This window comes from Giraffa tippelskirchi, chromosome 1, assembly GCF_054371585.1.
Source record: "Giraffa tippelskirchi isolate mGirTip1 chromosome 1, T2T-mGirTip1v1.2.pri, whole genome shotgun sequence".
In the NCBI taxonomy this organism is placed as follows: domain Eukaryota; kingdom Metazoa; phylum Chordata; class Mammalia; order Artiodactyla; family Giraffidae; genus Giraffa; species Giraffa tippelskirchi.
The window spans coordinates 225,951,636-225,969,596 of NC_137275.1; the positions used below are offsets into that span (position 1 = coordinate 225,951,636).

At 55.7% G+C, this 17,961-nt stretch overlaps 1 protein-coding gene across 5 annotated transcripts in view; it reads left to right on the top strand.

The window, feature by feature from the left end:
* The window catches only part of PXDN (peroxidasin), a 63,916-nt gene that overhangs the window by 13,469 nt on the left and 32,486 nt on the right, over positions 1 to 17,961 (top strand). For all 5 annotated transcript variants that reach the window (XR_014078721.1, XR_014078720.1, XR_014078722.1 and 2 more), the window contains exons 2-3: positions 12,027 to 12,098; positions 12,996 to 13,067. Coding sequence is in view for 2 of the 5 variants with exons in the window: in XM_081576230.1 (XP_081432356.1) it covers positions 12,027 to 12,098; positions 12,996 to 13,067 (144 nt within the window). In the remaining 3 variants the exon portion in view is untranslated. The remainder of the gene's footprint in view (positions 1 to 12,026; positions 12,099 to 12,995; positions 13,068 to 17,961) is intronic.

Sequence of the window (17,961 nt, forward strand, 5' to 3'; positions counted from 1 at the left end):
ATTCCGATATGTGGGATGTTTGTATTGGCGTGGCATCAAGTGGCCAATTGTTAATCCTGAATGTTTGTTTTCTTGTGCATGTTATTTTGTTGTGTCATTTTCTCAGGTCAGTGCCTGTGTCACCCCACCTGTCCTTCCACTCATCCATCCACCCATCTGCCCTTCCATCCACCCATCCATTCATGCATCTATCTTTCCATAACCACCCATGCACTCACCTACTCCTCCATCCACCCATGCATCCACCCATCCATCCATCCATCCATCTGTCCCTCACCACCCCCTCCCCAACATTTTGGTGTCCTTGGTGAGTAGCAGGCACGGATGCTGAGCTGAGCAGACCCCACTGCCGTGAGACACGCTCCGTGTTGTAGTCATTGCTCCTCTATCTCAATGCAGATCTGTCCCCAGTCCTCCCCCCTCCAGTTTCAGAGGTGGGATTGGAAGCCTAGCAGAACGTTATAGAAAGGAGACAGCCAGGGAAGAGATCTTAGACCCAGGTCTCTTTCCTCCAAAGCTCGGATGCACTGACTTTCAAGTCCAGCTTCCTCGTTATTTTCCTTAGCCCTGGAGAAGCCCTCTTCTCATTTTCTGCAGTTTCTCAGAGTTCTGTGTCTGGTGGCCTTGCTCAGCTACGTCTGGAGAGAAGGAAACCCAACAGGAAATGATCAGAGTGATTATTTTCTCAGTTCTTTTAAGGATCCTGGTGCTGAGATAACCCAGTTCTTTGTATACAATTGGCGCTGCATTAAGGCTTCTCGATTTCTCACTGAGAAGGACTGTGAGACCGTGAGAAGTCTGAACATCAGTGCACTGAGAAGACTAGGCCAGCATTCCTGCCAAGGAGAGGCCAGCGTGGTGGGTCAGGCTGGCATTGTGGTCCCTGGAGCGAGACTGGAGTGTCCCCGGGCTGAGACTGGAGGGTCCCCTGAGACTGGAGGGTCCCCTGAGTGAGACTGGAGGGTCCCCAGGCTGAGTCTGGAGGGTCCCCAAGCTGAGACTGGAGGGTCCCCAAGCTGAGACTGGAGGGTCCCCTGAGACTGGAGGGTCCCCTGAGGCTGTGGGGTCCCCGGGCTGAGACTGGAGGGTCCCAAGTGAGTCTGGAGGGTCCCAAGTGAGTCTGGAGGGTCCCCTGAGACTGGAGGGTCCCCTGAGTGAGTCTGGAGGGTCCCCTGAGACTGGAGGGTCCCCTGAGGCTGTGGCGTCCCCGGGCTGAGACTGGAGGGTCCCCTGAGGCTGGAGGGTCCCCTGAGTGAGACTGGAGGGTCCCCTGAGGCTGGAGAAGGTTCCGGGAGGGACCGTCTAGCCTGAGGCCGACCTCTGGGCCCTTCACGGTTCCTCCGTGGGCCCCTCCCTCAGAACCCTCCCGATGACTCACTCCAGGCCCAGCCCTCCTAAGCCCTCTGGGTCTGTCTGGCCCCACTCTTCTGGTGTCCTGTGCTGGTTTCTGATGGATGAAGTGACCTCTTTGCTCCCTAAAGTGTGTGCTCATTCAGTAATTGTCTGGGGTTGCGTGTCCTGTTTTCCTGAAGACTGAACTTCTGTGTGTCAGGAAGCCTCCTGGGTGAGATGTTCCCGAAGGCTCTGGGTGGAGGGTAACTGCTTGGTGCCAGGATTTGTTGATTCTGTGTTTGGTCCGTTTCCTCCGTGGTGTTAACTACAACAGCAGGCAAAAGTCAGCCTGTGTGGTGGAACCAGAAATCCCCTTCCCGGGCCTGGTCTGTGCTGGGGCCGTGACTGCTTGCTGGTCAGCTAAGCGCCTGGCGGGATAACACGATGGAGCCGTTTACTCTGCTGAACTCAAAGGCATGTCTGGCTGTCTCTGTAGGAACAGCCTCACCCGTTCGCTTACGTGAGTGCTCACGCTGGTCGTAGCCGCAGGCTGCGTTTGACGCCTGGGTGCCTGTGCTGGTTAGTGTCCTGTGTCATCCCGGCTGGGACACAGTTCCCAGATGCCGGGTCAAGTGTTATTCTAGAGGCTTCTGTGAAAATGCTTTTACAGGAGATGGATGTGTACGTCAGGACATTTGAGAGGCGCGGGGTGCCCTCCACAGTGCAGGGGGGCCCCCTCCCGAGCACGAAGGACTTTGGGGAGGAGACGCAAGCCGGGCCTGGGGGCAGACAGTGGCCCTTCCCTGCGCGCCCAGCCCCCCGGCCTGCCTGCCTCCCTCCGCAAGAAGTCTGCCCTTAACGGTGGTCAGTCTGTCTCTCTCCACACACACGTCCTCAGGTTGCACTGCTGGGGGCTGGCAGGCTGGGCCAGGAAGGAGGGTCTTAAGGACTCGCGGGCCGCGTGCAGGATGAGGCCTGAGGCGCTCCTGGGCTGCCGGGTTGGGCGGTGTGTTTCAGGCCGGTGAACTCCCTTCTCTGTGCCTCTCCTCTGAGAGTGAAAGGCAGGCTCCCTGCACATGCGGCAGGCGTGGCCTGTCCCTCTCCAAGGGCGTCCCTCTGTGACCTGTGCCCCCTCCCTTGCACCCCCTTCCATCAGCGGCCAGTCTCCGGCTTGGCTGGTCTCACGGGAGCGGGGGTGGCGTGGCCCCGTCCCCTTACTCAGTGATGCGCAAACCGCTGACGGGAGAGGTCAGCGCTTGGTCCAGCGGAGAGCAGGGCGGTGATTTGGACCTGGACGCCTGTGCTTCCCCTGGGCAGTGACCCCGCCTGCTGCCAAACTGGGACACTGGGGGACCCTCTCAGCCTGGCTGTCGGGGGCCCCAGGGCTGTCGGAGGCGTGTCCGCAGACACACGTGTGCACGCCCGCTCACAGACTCCTCCCGTCTCCCACGCGAGGCCTGGATGAGCCCCTGGACAGGGCTCCTGGGGCGCTGAAACCACACAGCCCAGCCAGCAGCCCAGGAGAGCCCCGAGACCGGCACCCCGTCTTCAGCCCCGCAGTGGGAAGCCTGAGACCCTTCAGGGCGCCGCGGCGAGCTCCTGCCGCGCGGGGAGACGCCTCGCCCGCCCCTGTTTTCACGGAAGGAGGACCCTCCGCCCCGGCAGAGCGGAGCCCGCTTCCCACGCCCGGGCGGAGCTGGCGCGGCTCTGCTGGGAACCGGCCGTGCGCGCTGCTCGCTGGGCTGTTCCTAATCAGGAGGACGTCGGGCCGCCGTGTTTGCTCCGACTCGCTGAGCCTGGCAGCACAGTGATTTCACGGTCTTACAGGCCGCTGCTCCGGCGCGCCGTGTGCCCGGGAGACGGGCGGGGGGGCCCTTTCCCCTGATCACACGCTGTCCTCGGCTTCACCCTGCTCGGGGGGCTTCCTGGGACGCGACGACACGGCCCTGGGAAAGTCTCTGGTAGACGGCGCCGGCCAGTTTGGGTCTGGAAAACAGGAGAAATACTGATTTCATTTTTAAACAGCCGTGGGAGAAGCTTGGGCGTTCTTCCCAGAGGACTGACTGCGTGAACCAGCAGACGCATTCTGTTCCTTTGTGAGACGGTGGGGCTGGGGGTTATGATTCGTTCACATGAGGCCTGAGAACAGGCCCGGCAGTGAGGCCCCAGGACAGTTCATCTCCTGGGCCATCACCACAGCCCCCCGGGCCCCGCGCCCGCGGCTGGCAGCCCTTTCAGTGTCCTGTGACCCTTGCACTGCACGTTTTTAAAGTTAGTTAACCGATTGGCTTTTGGCTGTGCTGGGTCTTTAGTGCGGTCTGCGGGCTTCTCGCTGCGACGGCGTCTCGCGCTGTGGAGCGCGGTGCCCAGGGCGTCCGCGCTGCAGTGTTGGCGTCGCCCAGGCTCTGGAGCGCAGGCTCAGGAGTCGTGGCGCACGGGCTTAGCCGCCGCGTGGCATGCGGGCTTCTCCCAACCAGGGGCTGAACGCGTGTCTCCTGCATTGGCAGGTGGACTCGTCACCCCTGAGCCACCAGGGAGGCCTCGTGCATTTTTTTAAATGGTTGAAAGCAGTCAGAAGAGTGATGTTTCCCGATGTGGTAGTTGCAGACCTTGGTGCGTGAACGCAGGTGTGCGCGATCCGACCCGGCCCTTTGCTTTGGCTCCGCCCTCGGCTCTGTGGCTAGGGAGTGGAGGGGTCGCCATGGAGACCACGTGGGCCCAAGGCCGAGCATCTTTCTGCCTGGCCTCTCGGGGGACAGTCAGGCACCCCCGCCCTGTGGGGCCTGTCCGTGGAAGTGCCTGGCGTGGGCTCTGCAAGGGGCAGCAGGGGGCCCTGCTCTGCCAGGAGGAGGCGGGTTCCTGAGACTCGCAGCTGCGCCTTCATCCGGGGCCTCCCCGCGCACCGAGGTGGGAAGAGCTTGGTCTGGGCTGGGGTCTGGCCCCGCGCATGCTCACTGGGGGCCCGGTGACGGTGACACCACGGAGATTCTTAACAAACGACGCAACCATCTGAGCGCACAGGCAGGTCTGATGAAGGAGCTGGTCCAGGTCTGAGCAGCGAACTCCCTGCTGGCTCCGGGGCGGCTGTGGAGGTTGCAGAGCTGGAGTGTCCACTCTCCTGGACTCTTTTAGTTGCCGAGGGCTGTTCCCAGACTCCCATCTCTAGAACCGCCTTAGGTTGTTAGGATCAGTGATTTTCAGGGTGATGGACGCGTTTGCTGCCCCGTGGTCCTCGCTGGCTGGCAGGTGGAGACTGGGATCCTCCCCACGGTGTGAGCTCTCCTCTCCCCCCGTTTGCTGAAGCGCTCTCAGCTCCTCCTGGCTGCTCTTTTTAGCTGCTGGAAAGCTAAGGCCAAACCAGAAGAAGCACATTTACCTACGTCCTTCCTGTGAATGAATCAGTACCTCGGTTTCTTTCCCAAAGTCAATTTTCTTTTGAAGTGGATTTCTGTCCTGTGCTTTGAATCATTCTCTCAGTGTTTTTGAAAATTCTCTATCAGAAGAAAACCGTGGCTTTTTGCCTTGCTCTTTATTCATAGATATTACTCGGTGAACCAGACTTGGTGGAATTGATCAATTTTTTCAGGAGTTGACCTGATTCGGGTCCTGCCTTCAGGACGCTGAGCCGGGGTGGCGGGCTCAGCAGGGTGGGGCCCCATCTGCCCCAAGCAGGGTGTCCCTCTCCTCATTGAAGGGGCTGCCGTCTCGTCGGAGCGAGCCCCGTTTTAGCCTAGAGTCCTCAGGACTGGGGGGGCCTCGCAGGAGGACCTGTCGGCCAGGAGACAGTGGCGGCTGAAAGTCCATCCTGGGTCCTTCCAGGAGGCCATCCGTCTGTCAGCAGAGCTGAGGGAGCCCCCCCACCCCACCACTCCCTGAGCAAGTTCTGTGCCCGTGAGCTGAGAGAGGGACCCTTGTTTCCTGAGCTTGAATTCTGAAGAGGGAGACGACAGAAATGGGGCTCAGCGTGCCATGTCCTGCCTGCATGTCCCGCCCCCGTCCACGCGGCCTTTTCCTGGGAGCTGAGGTTCCGGATGGAGAGCAGACACGGCGGGAAACTCGGAGCTCTTCCTGGGAATGGAGGGGCCCACCCTGGTCACCCCCGGGGGCCTGCGTGTTGCCCATCCCTGGGGGGACTCCAGGGGGCCGTCCTCTGGGTGACGGTCAGCAGAGACCCCGACGCCCGCCCTCCTGGCGGGAACCACCAGCCCTCGGGCACGATTCCCCCAGGGCTGCGCCCCCTTGCCCTGCGTGTCCTCCGGTGCCCTGGACTCGCCCCGCCGTCTGCAGAGCTGACCCCGCGAGGTCTCGCTGTCCCCCGTAAACACCGGTGCTCTCCCCGCAGACAGACATTGCTCCCACGTCAGACAAGGCTTTCTGTATTTTGCAGAAGCCTGCACAGTGGGGGGAAGGAAAAAGCAGACCTGGCAGCCTGGCCTTTTGCCCGGCTGGCTGGACACCCCCAACCTCTGTGACTCTCTGAGCCCGTCGGCTTCAGGGTTGGCCGTGGGTCACCTTGTGCCTCGGCAAGAGGGACGAAGGTCGGAGCCTGGGTAGCCAGGACTCCTCTGCCTGGGACGGCTCCATCTCTGAAAGTGAAGTGGTTTTTAACAGGCGTGGGGCTGAGAGGCGTGCCCTGGGCCCTCGGGAGGGACCGCCCGTCTCGTAGTGCAGGGGACACTGAACCGCACTGTGTCTGCGAGTGCCCTGTCCCCGCAGAGACAGTGTGTCCAGCCCCCCCCCCCGCCAAACAGGACTGTCCCCCGTGATGGGTGCAAGTGTCCCTTCCGCCCCTGCCTGCCTTTCTCAGCGCTTGTCTGCCTGCAGCCGCTGCCCTGGCTCTGCCCCAGGCCCATGAGCGCGTCGCCAGCAGATGCTGCTTTTTGCTTTGCTGACCTGCACTGGTGTTTTTGTTGCTTTGTTTGTTTATTTTACTTGGTTGAAATTTTTTTTTTTTGGCCGTGCTGCAAGGCTTATGGGAGCTTAGCTCCCGGCCTAGGGATGAAACCTGTTTTCTCAACAGTAAAAGCCGGAGTCCTAACCACGGGACCACCAGGGAATCCCCTTTGTGTTTTTAAGTTTGAGTAATTGGGGTACAGAAGGGAAGTGGGCGCCTGTTGCACCTGTTAGTGGCACTTCTGGGGGGAATAGTGAGTCCTCGACGTGGATCTGGTCCGGGGAGACGTCTAAGGCCAGGAGGACGCGCTTGGGTACACAGGGTGGATCTCTGGAACTGCCTCCCCGGACCACGCACCATGTCCAGGGCCAGGGGTGCACCCGCGCAGGGGCTGGGAACCTGTGCTCGGAGGGTGCACCTGCCACCTCGGTCCACGGGCCGCCCTGACCCGCTCCTGCCATGTGCTGCCCTCCCCGCGCTCTGGGCGTCCCTGCCCCCCGCCCGGATGGTGCCGCTGCCCTCAGCCATCTGGTCCCCAGGCTCCTGGGGCCCTGGCCACTCCGCGTCCTGCTGGGTGGGGGCGGAGCCCAGGTCTGGAACCCCGAGGGCCACCTCCCGAGGGGCGCCTCCCAAGACATTGGGCAGATTCTGAGGCCGGGCTCCAGTGGCACACGGGGTGTGTGGGCCATGAGTGTTTGTGGGAATGACGGGCGCTTAGCAAGTGCACGGATGTCAGCCATCAGGACACGTTTATCATTCAGCCTAGCAGCACCTCCTCTAGGAGTCAGCCCTATGAAGACATCAGTGACGACTTGAGTCTGTGAGCCCGTCGTGAAGGGATATGTCAGTGGGAAGCGATGGGCCAGCGGGGACCGATGGGTCAGTCGTGAAGCGATGGGCCAGTGGGGACCGATGGGTCAGTGGGAAGTGATGGGTCAGTGGGGACCGACGGGTCAGTCGTGAAGTGATGGGCCAGTGGGGACCGATGGGTCAGTGGGGACCGTTGGGCCAGTGGGGACCGAGGGGTCAGTGGGGACCGAGGGGTCAGTGGGAAGTGATGGGTCAGTGGAGGCCGACGGGTCAGTAGGGACCGACGGATCAGTGGGGACCAATGGGCTGGTGGGGATCGCAGCTCGGAATTGGGGAGGGAGGAGGGGGTGCTGGGCACAGGTCACGGTCACTCCCTGAAAGGACGTGGGGGCGTGTCCAGAGCACATCCAGAGCTCTGAGGTTTGTTTGTCCCTTGAAGAAAACCATGTTCTCAGTGAGCAGCCTTCTGTGCAAGAAAGGGAGGGAAGTAGACACACGTTCTTGCTTGTACCTTCACAAAGGATCAGTGGAAGGCTGAGGAGGCGCAGCCTCCATCGGGGAGGAGGTGAGCTGTGGGGAACGGCTGGCTCAGGATGCACCGCCTCTGACCGTTAATGACAAGCACCTTCACCCTTTATACGCTGGAGAAAATGGAAAGAGCCGTGAACGCTGGCTGGGGGACTGTCCTGGTGGCCCAGTGGGTCAGAATCCTGCTGCCAGGGCAGGGCTCACGGGACTGATCCCTGGTCTGGGGAGATTCCACGCGCTGCAGGCAACCACGTCCACCACAGCTCAGCTGCTGAAGCCCGAGGGCTCGTGTGCGGGACTGCAGTGCCTCGCCCGCACTGCCAAGCCGAGCCCCTGGGAAGGAGATGCCCCTACATGAGAAGCCCGAGCTCCAAACCAGAGAGAGCCCCCGGTCAAACTGGTGAATTAGAAACAATAAAGCTGGTTATGCGATGCACGATCCACTTACGGGTCTGGGGCTGTGGGCCTGGTCGAGGGGCTGCACGTGGCCTGGGCCTCAGGGGGGCTGCGGGCTGTGGGCAGGGTGGGCCTGCTGGGCTGGGCAGTCGTGGGCGAGTCGAATCCCAGGTCGATTAGCAGACTTGGCTGGGCCCCCAGGACTCCGATCGGAGGAGTCGCGTCTGGCCGCGTGTTGACGGCGGAGGGAAAGGAGGAGGTGGAATCGGCACTGTGGCTTGTCTGGAGGATGCTGGGGCCTGACGCTGCCCTGGGATCGGGGCCTGGGGCAGGGCCGCCAAGGACCGCGCTGAGCTTCCAGCAGACAGACTCAGGTGATGGGGGCGCCTCTTCGGCCCGCTGACGTCGAGAGGAACACGGGGACCTCGAGGAAGGTTGGGGTCCCGGGGAGCTGCTGCGGTCTGCCCCCAGCTCCTCCCCAGGGGGGCTGCCCGTGCTGGTCTGAACAGGAGTGTGAATTACCGTTTATTAAAGTGCAAGGCTGTCTGTGCAGGGGGAGGGGGGTCCTGGGGAGCTTGTCGGTGGTGACAGGGTCCTCACAGAGCCGGGCTCGGGTGCGGGTCCGTGCCGACCGTGGTTGCCTGAGTCCTGAGAACTTGACCCAAAGTCAAGGAGGCAGTGTGCTTTGCCCACTGCCCAGCGTGGACACAGGTGATTTCAGGGATTCAAACACTTTCCCAAAAGGCTCTTCTCCCGCCGTGAACTAGAACCCTTTCTGTCATCAGTTACAGCTATAGAACTGATTAGATTCCTGAAAAGATTATGAGCGCTGGACGAGCTCAGTCAGACGAGCTCAGTCAGTATCACAGGAGAGCTGCCCCAGCACCCGCTGTGAGTCCCTGTGGCCGTCCTAACAAAGCACTCCTGGCGGGGAGGAGCCGGGCTTAGGCTGGAGCCTTCTCTCACTGTCCCAGAGGCGCGCATCCAAGGTCAAGGCTGGCCCTTCTGCGGCCGTGGATGGGGCCCTGAGCCAGGCCTCCTGGTGCTGGAGACCCGCAGCAGTCCTTGGCCCTCCCTCGGGCCTGTCTGCAAGGACACCAGCTGCCCTGGAGCAGGGCCACCTCAATGACCTCACTTTAACTCGGTCACCTCTGTAAGGACGCCTTCTCCAAATAAGGTCAAGTCTCAGGCCCTGGGAGTCTGGCGTCAACATGTGAATTTTGGGGGACACAGTCCAAGCCGTAATAATCCCTGCTGCACTGTGATGGACGAGGTGAAACCAGTGAGTAAGGAATTATTATGTTTCTAAGACTCTTTGATAAAGAAAGGGGTCTTTGTGTCTAATTTCCAGAGACTCACATGCTTGTTCAATTGATAGATTTTAATTCAGGCTGGAGAAGGGTGGGAACAGGCGGCTTAGCAGACCTGCTGTCCCTCATGCGGCCCCAGGCCCGGCCCTGGGCGCTCTGCGTCCACGTCTGCTGCCGCCCTGATCTCTCGGGCCCTCGGTCTAGCCTCTTCCACTCGTGCATTTATCTCGTGCGCTGAGAGGTACACGTGAAATAGGCTCGTTTCAGTTCACTCGCTGAGTGAGCTCTGTGACTGTGTTGGGGCCAGACCCCTTCCTGGAGGAGCGAGTTCCAGCTCGGAAGTTACAGGAGGAACCGCGTGTCTCCACGCCTGCCTGCGGGCAACTCCCTTCTCCAGTCCCTGCAAATCTGTCCTGTTGGCTGTCTTAACACTGAGACCTGAGCATTCCATGGGCTGGTGGGGGTGGGTGGATGGGTCTAAAGGGACCTCTTATCTCTCCAGCTGAGCTATTTAAGATTCTACGAGATGATGCTGTTCAAGCGCTGCAGTCAGTGTGTCAGCAAATTTGGAAAACTCAGCAGTGGCCATGGGACTGGAAAAGGTTGGTTTTCATTCCAGTCCCAAGGAAAGGCAATGCCAAAGAATGTTCAAATTGCGATGAAGTTGCACTCATTTAACATGCTAGCAAGATTATGCTCAACATCCTTCAAGCTACCTATGGCTGATTCATGTTATGTATGGCAAAAACTAGCACAATATTGTAAAGCAATTATCCTTAAATTAAAAATGAATAAAATCCTTCAAGCCAGGCTTCAGCAGTACATGAACTGAGAACTTCCAGATGTATGGCTGGGTTTAGAAAAGGCAGCAGAATCAGAGATCAAATTGCCAACATTCACTGGATCATAGAGAAAGCAAGATGATTCCAAAAAAGAATCTGCTTCATTGACTACGTGAAAGCCTTTGACTGTGTAGATCACAACAAACTGGAAGATTTTTAAAGAGATGGGAGTACCAGACCACATTACCTGACTCCTGAGAATCCTGTATGCAAGTCAGGAAGCAGCAGTTAGAACCTTCCATGAAGCAACAGACTGGTTCGGAATTGGGAGAGGAGTACACAAGGCGTATATTGTCACCCTGTGTATTTAACTTGTGTGCAGAGTACATCTTGCGAAATACCAGGCTCACAAAGTCACCAACTGAATCAAGACTGTATGAAATTAGGATGCTTGCTCCTTGAAAGGAAAGTTATGACAAATCTCGACAGCATCAGTTCAGTTCAGTTCAGTCGCTCAGTTGTGTCCGACTCTCTGCGACCCCATGAATTGCAGCAGGCCAGGCCTCCCTGTCCATCACCAACTCCCGGAGTCCACCCAAACCCATGTCCATCGAGTCAGTGATGCCATCCAACCATCTCATCCTCTGTCGTCCCCTTCTCCTCCCACCCCCAATCCTACCCAGCATCAGGGTCTTTTCCAATGAGTCAACCCTTCGCATGAGGTGGCCAAAGTATTGGAGTTTCAGCTTCAACATCAGACCTTCCAATGAACACCCAGGATTGATCTCTCTTAGGATGGATTGACTGGATCTCCTTGCAGTCCAAGGGACTCTCAAGAGTCTTCTCCAACACCACAGTTCAAAAGCATCAATTCTTCGGCGCTCAGCTTTCTTCACCGTCCAACTCTCACATCCATACATGACCACTGGAAAAACCATAGCCTTGACTAGACGGACTTTTGTTGGCAAAGTAATGTCTCTGCTTTTAAATATGCTATCTAGGTTGGCCATAACCTTCCTTCCAAGGAGTAAGCGTCTTTTAATTTCATGGCTGCAGTCACCATCAGGAGTGATTCTGGAGCCCCCAAAAATTAAGTCTGACACTGTTTCCCCATCTATTTCCCATGAAGTGATGGGACCAGATGCCATGATCTTAGTTTTCTGAACGTTGAGCTTTAAGCCAACTTTTTCACTCTCCACTTTCACCTTCATCAAGAGGCTCTTTAGTTCTTCTTCACTTTCTGCCATAAGGGCATATTAGACAGCATATTAGAAAGCAAAGACATCACTTTGCCGACAAAGGTCCGTTCAGTCAAAGCTGTGGTTTTTCCAGTGGTCATGTATAGATGTAAGAGCTGGACTGTAAAGGAGGCTGAGCGCCAAAGAGTTGATGCTTTTGAACTGTGGTGTTGGAGAAGACTCTTGAGAGTCCCTTGGACTGCAGGGAGATCCAACCAGTCCATCCTAAAGGAGATCAGTCCTGGGTGTTCATTGGAAGGACTGATGTTGAAGCTGAAACTCCAGTACTTTGGCCACCTGATGTGAAGAGCTGACTCACTGGAAAAGACCCTGATGCTGGGTAGGATTGAAGGCGGGAGGAGAAGAGAACAGCGTGACTGACTCAATGGACATGAATTTGCGTGAACTCCAAGAAATGGTGGAGGAAGGGAAGCCTGATGTGCTGCAGTCCGTGGGGTTGCAAAGAGTCGGACACGACTTAACGACTGAACACCAGCACCTCCCTGTAGTTACCTTTTAAACAAACTGTAATGTGAGCAGGTCCACCTGTTGTTCAGACAAATATTTGTGTCTTTATCAGTCTTTTCCCAGAGCTGATTCAGCCAAGGATTGAATTGGGAGATTTAATTTCTTAAACACCGTATCGCTGTTTGGAAACTGAATGTTTAAAGATGACACAGAACTAGTGACACTGGCAGATTTCTCTGTAAATAATCCATTTCTCATCTCTTCACAGGGATCTTCGCTTTAACAGGATCAGAGAGATCCAGCCGGGTGCCTTCCGGGGGCTGAGACACCTAAACACGCTGTAAGTCCCCCGTCCTGGGAAGCGGTAGGAAGGACACAGAGCCCGTCGCCGCTGCCCCGTGGCAGATCCCAAGTGCCGGGGGGCCCCGTCACCCGCGGAGGGTGGGCGTGGCTGAGGGGGCGAGGCCTGCCAGAGGGGTTTGCACAGGGAGGTGCCCGTGGGTCCCAGATGGGTGGCCTTCATCCCTGCCTGTCTTGACTGACATCTGTGAACCTGCCCATCTTCTGGATGTGGTGCAGGCCTGTGCTGGCCACGCCTCCCTGGCAAGCTCACAGGGACGGCCCTCCCCCGGCCCCCAGCCCCCATGGGCCCCAGCGGGGGTGGGGTGCCATCCACCTGTGTCCCAGTGTTTAGCCCCTGAGGGGGGGACAGAAGGAAGGGGCCCGACTCCAGGCCGCCGCGGGCTGGGCTGAGCGCCACGGGAGGGGCTCTGGCTCACCCCCAGGAGGTGACTGTTCCCCGCAGGGTGGCGTGTCGGGCCTGGGGGCTGTGAGCCTGGTGGGGACACCTGGGGCTCAGCATCCCCGCCTCCCGCTGTGAAAAGGCTGCCTGGCCTCTCTAGACCCCCTTGAGGGACGCCCTGCACCTCCATGGGGGCCTCCCAGCTGGCCGGAGAGGAGGACGGGAGAGATGCAGGAGAGGGCAAGCCCTCTGTGCTGGAGCGAGGGGGTCACGTCTCCACGGTGTGCGGAGCAGCACGTGTGTACGGGCGTGGACACATCCTGTCCAGCCCCCACACTGCTGGTGGTTGTGTCGACTTGCATTTAGCGAGTGTCAGTATGAAGGCCTGCGGCTTGATCCTTGTGTGACCTTCTCCAGGGCAGCGGAAACGACCTCCGTAACACAATTCAGAAGTGTCGTCGTTAGTAAAATTCTTACTGAGATGTTTTTTCACAGGCTTCTCAACAATAATCAGATCAAGAGCCTACCTGGTGGGTCGTTTGAAGACTTGGAGAGTCTGAAATACCTGTAAGTTGTGACCAGTTTTCTACACCAGAGTCTGCTGTCTGTGTTTGGACTGTATAATCATTGAGCTAAATTCTGTATTGTTATGAATTATTGCAAATACATTCAAGTGAAAAAGAGGTTTTGTTTTCAGCAGGTGAGTGAAGTCCTGGCTGGATTGTTTACGTGAGTTGTTACCAGGGTCAGGCACTGCTCTGCGTGATTCCTAGTGATTATCTGCTCAGCCTTAAGTAAACAGGTCGGATAAAATTAAAACTGCAGCTCTGAAAATCACTGTCTAGTAGCAGTAACCCCTGCTGAGCAGTTCAGCTGCCGCTGTGAACAGCTGACGCGTGTTTTGCGCTTTAGGGCAGTTTGGGGCTGTCTTCAGCTGTGGGCTGATGGAACCTGGAAATGACCAATCCCTTTGGAATGTCACTAATTCGTGAATAACTTTCCCATCTTCTCCGTGATTTCATCTCTTATTTTTATGTAAAGTTTACTTCCCTTTTAAGAATCTATTTGAATTAATGAGTTTATTAGCATTGCAAACATTTGCTTGTCCGTTTTGCAGTTAGAAAATGAGCCACTGGGTTCAGTACTTTTGCACTTGTTCTGAAGTTGAAAACTTTAACAAAACCCTGAGCACGTTGCTGGTTCTCACAGATCAGACGTGAGTGTCACGTGCTTTGAGGAAATTATTCTCAGTTTTAGGACTTTAGATAACTGTTCAGCTAGAGCCATTTTAATGAGGGATTTGCGTCAGTTATTTTTGGGAAAACATGTAATTCATGTGAACCTGGGTGTCTTCTGTCCTGTTAAGTTTAGATGAGAGGGTGCTGATGATCAAGAGGTAACATTAATTCTTTATTAAATACATTTTCCTCCACAAAGCTTCTTAAAGTGTTGTGTCTACACGGTTTTCACTTTTGTGGCAGTATGTTAATCTTTCATTAGCAGGGTTCACACTAAGCCTTGTTGCTCATTTTTAAAATGAGGGAGAGGCCACCTATTTATTCTTGAGTTTCTATCTGTTTACTTATGTTTTGGTTTTTGATTTTAAAGCAGTGTAATATCCTGAAGGGGCTTCCCTGGTAGCTCAGCTGGTAAAGAATCCGCCTACAATGCAGGAGACGCTGGTTTGATTCCTGGGTCGGGAAAATCCCCTGGAGAAGGATTAGGCTACCCATTCCAGTATCCTGGTGACTCAGACGGTAAAGAATCCGCGCGCAGTGCAGGAGACTCGAACCCAGGGTTCGATCCCTGGGTGCGGAAGATCCCCTGGAGTGGGGCATGCTACCCACCTACCCACTCCAGTATTCCTCCTGGAGAATCCCCGTGGACAGAGGAGCCGGTGGGCTGCAGTCCGTGGGGTTGCACAGAGTCAGACACGACTGAGCGGCTGAGCACAGCACAGCACGAGCTCCAGAAGAAAGCGGAGGCCTTGCCCGTTAACTGGTCGCCAGTATTTGTAGTGTGTGTGAGTTTAGTCTTTCTTATTTTTTAAACGTTTTGGGGGTTTGAATTACCCAAGAGCAACTTATTCACTCTGTGATTACATTTCCAGTTACGTAGTTTGGGATACTCCATTTTTCACTTAAGATAATTTTTAGAAATAATAGTTTAAATCCTCGGCTGTTGGCGGGACTCCTCCTCAGGTGTCCACGTGCCAGCCTTTCCCCGCCTCCAACCTGAGGGCATCTGAGACACCCACAGCGGTGGGTCCCGGGGTCACTGGGAGTGGGCTGAGCGGTGTTTGGTGGTAGTGGGAGGAGGTGGACCAGGACAGGGCTGCAGCTGTGGTGGGAAGGGGTCCCATGACCCCACCATCTGTCTCCTGGGGTTCCCGGCCGCCTCCCCCAACTCCCTGGGTGATCTTGACAGGCACTGACCTAAGAGACTGGGCAACATACAGTGTGAATGTTTAACAAGCTTCCAAAATTTATTATTTCATCCTTTCAGTTCAGTTCAGTTCAGTTCGACTCTGCGACCCCATGAATCGCAGCACGCCAGGCCTCCCTGTCCATCACCAATTCCCGGAGCTTGCCCAAACTCATGTCCATTGATTCAGTGATGGTATCCAACCATCTCATCCTCTGTCATCCCCTTCTCCTCCTGCCCTCAATCTTTCCCTGCATCAGGGTCTTTTCCAGCGAGTCAGTTCTTCATATCAAGTGGCCAAAGTATTGGAGTTTCAGCTTCAGCATCAGTCCTTCCAATGAATATTCAGGACTGATCTCCTTTAGGATGGACTGGTTGGATCTCCTTGCAGTCCAAGGGACTCTCAAGAGTCTTCTCCAACATCACAGTTCAAAAGCATCAATTCTTCAATGCTCAGCTTTCTTTATGGTCCAAGTCTCACATCCATACATGACTACTGGAAAAACCATAGCTTTGACTAGGTAGACCTTTGTCACCAAAGTAATGTCTCTGCTTTTCAGTATGCTATATAGGTTGGTCATAGCTTTCCTTCCAAAGAGGAAGCATCTTTTTATTTCATGGCTGCAGTCACCATCTGCAGTGATTTTGAAGCCCCAGAAAATAAAGTCTGCCACTGTTTCCACTGTTTCCCCTTCTATTTGCCATGAAGTGATGGGACTGGATGCCATGATCTTAGTTTTCTGAATGTTGAGCTTTAAGCCAGCTTTTTCACTCTCCTCTTTCACTTTCATCAAGAGGCTCTTTAGTTCTTCCTCACTTTTGGCCATAAGGGTGGTGTCATCTGCATATCTGAGGTTACTGATATTTCTCCCAGCAATCTTGATTCCAGCTTGTGCTTCATCCAGTCCAGCGTTTCTCATGATGTACTCTGCGTATAAGTACATATTTCATCCTTGGTGTTTATTTAATTGGTGAGTGTTCCTTACCTGCTGAAACCCAAGTGACTTCTGGTAAGGAATAAACCTTCCCCTGCACTAAGATTCCTCATGATGAAATGAACCCTTGAGATAGAACTCATCATATTCAAAGGGAAAACTCTGTGATGAAGTAGAGAATTGTTAATGCTTTCTTATTAGCTCATGATCAATACCCAGTTATTCTTAGGAAAATGGATTATCCCTTATGTCTTTACCAACCTGTAGTGGTTCAGCTGTTGCTCAGGTTCTTTAAAAGGATTTCTTTACTCTGGTCTTTTTGAAGTTCATGCAAGATGATGTCAATGGTGACATTTTGCTTTGCTTTTGACTTGTTTGTAAGAAATGGGCACAAAAACCTCTCTTCAGACTTACCTCCTATAGGAGTCGCAATAGGAGAAATAACTCAGAGCCAGACAGGAGGCACCATGTGGGGCCACGTTCCGGAGCCTCTGTGTGTTCGTGGAATTTCAGTGATCTGGAAAGACTGCAGTCCCCAGCCTTTTTGGCACTAGGGACCGGTTTTGTAGGAGACAGTTTTTCCACGGATGGGGATGGGGAGTGGTTTCAGGAATGATTCAAGTGCGTTACGTTTACCGTGCAGTTTATTTCACCCAGATCGTCAAACATCTGATCCCAGAGCTTGGGTCCTGCTGCAAGGCACGCTATTCACCCCACTTTACATGGGAAGAAATGGAGGCTGAGGGACGTGCGTTCTCATTTAAGAATCGGCATTCGGTGGCAGCTCAGGGATTCAAACCCCCAACCTGGGAGAGTAACGTCCTGCCAGGCACTGCTGGCACCAGGCCTCCGATTCGGGGCCTTCTGGCTGGTTTAGGTTCAGACTTGCAGCTCGTTGTGACGTGGCCTCCGCAGATTGGTACCCAGAGAGAGGGGAGGGTGCCTGGAGGACTGCAGCCTTGAGAGCAGCTTGGCAGGTCCCGCTGGACGCCCCACACAGACGTCGTTCAGGGAAAGCACGTCCTGGGAGGGAAGGACGGAGCCAGAGTGGTGCTGCTCGCCAGGTGGGGGGACAGGCGGCAGCCCAGCCACGGAGTGTGCAGAGCGGGACCTGCCCAAGTTACTGTGCAAGGAAGTGTGGGATTTGATCATCTGTCAGGGGCTGTGCAGAGCCGGACCTGCCTGAGTTACACTGCAGGGAAGTGTGGGATTTGATCGTCCGTCAGGGGCTGTGCAGAGCTGGACCTGCCTGAGTTAACACTGCAGGGAAGTGTGGGTTTTCATCGTGTGTCAGGGAGTGTGCGGAGCGGGACCTGCCCGAGTTACACTGCAGGGAAGTGGGGGATTTGATCGTCCGTCAGGGGCTGTGCAGAGGTGGACCTGCTCGAGTTACACTGCAGGAAAGTGTGGGTTTTCATCGTGTGTCAGGGAGTGTGCAGAGCGGGACCTGCCTGAGTTACACTGCAGGGAAGTGTGGGATTTGATCGTCCGTCAGGGAGTGTGCAGAGTGGGACTTGCCTGAGTTACTCTGCAGGGAATTGTGGGTTTTGATCGTCTGTCTACCCGCAGTAGTGGTGGAGGGGTGCCCGGGGCAGGTGTCTCCACGTCTGCGTATAGGTAGCCACGGTAGAGACGTGTTCTGAGGTCCTGGGCAGACGGGCAGACTCAGCACACACGGGTTTGCAGGGCTGGGGAATCGGACGCTTCGGTGTGGGCCCCTCCCGGAGCTGGCAGACTCCTCCTGGGAAGGACAGGGCAGTACACGCTGGGGGCCTTGAGGACCACAGGGGTCAATCTCCAGGGAGCACAGTGACAGCCACAGGTGGCCGTGAGTGAGGTCGTATGGCCCTGTGCCAACACAACTGCATTTCAGACACAGATTTGAATTTCACATGATTTTCACGTGTCGCCAAATATTCTTCTTTGGAGATTTTCAGTTGTTTAAAGACATAAGAACTATTCTTAGCCTGCAGCCCATATAGAAATAGGCACCAGCCTCTTGCATGGTTCTTCCGATTAGCCTCGGTTGCTTCTGTTTTAGAAGAATGAGATTTGAGTGGATGACAGGGTTGGTCCAGATGAATTTAGTCTTCAGAATTTCT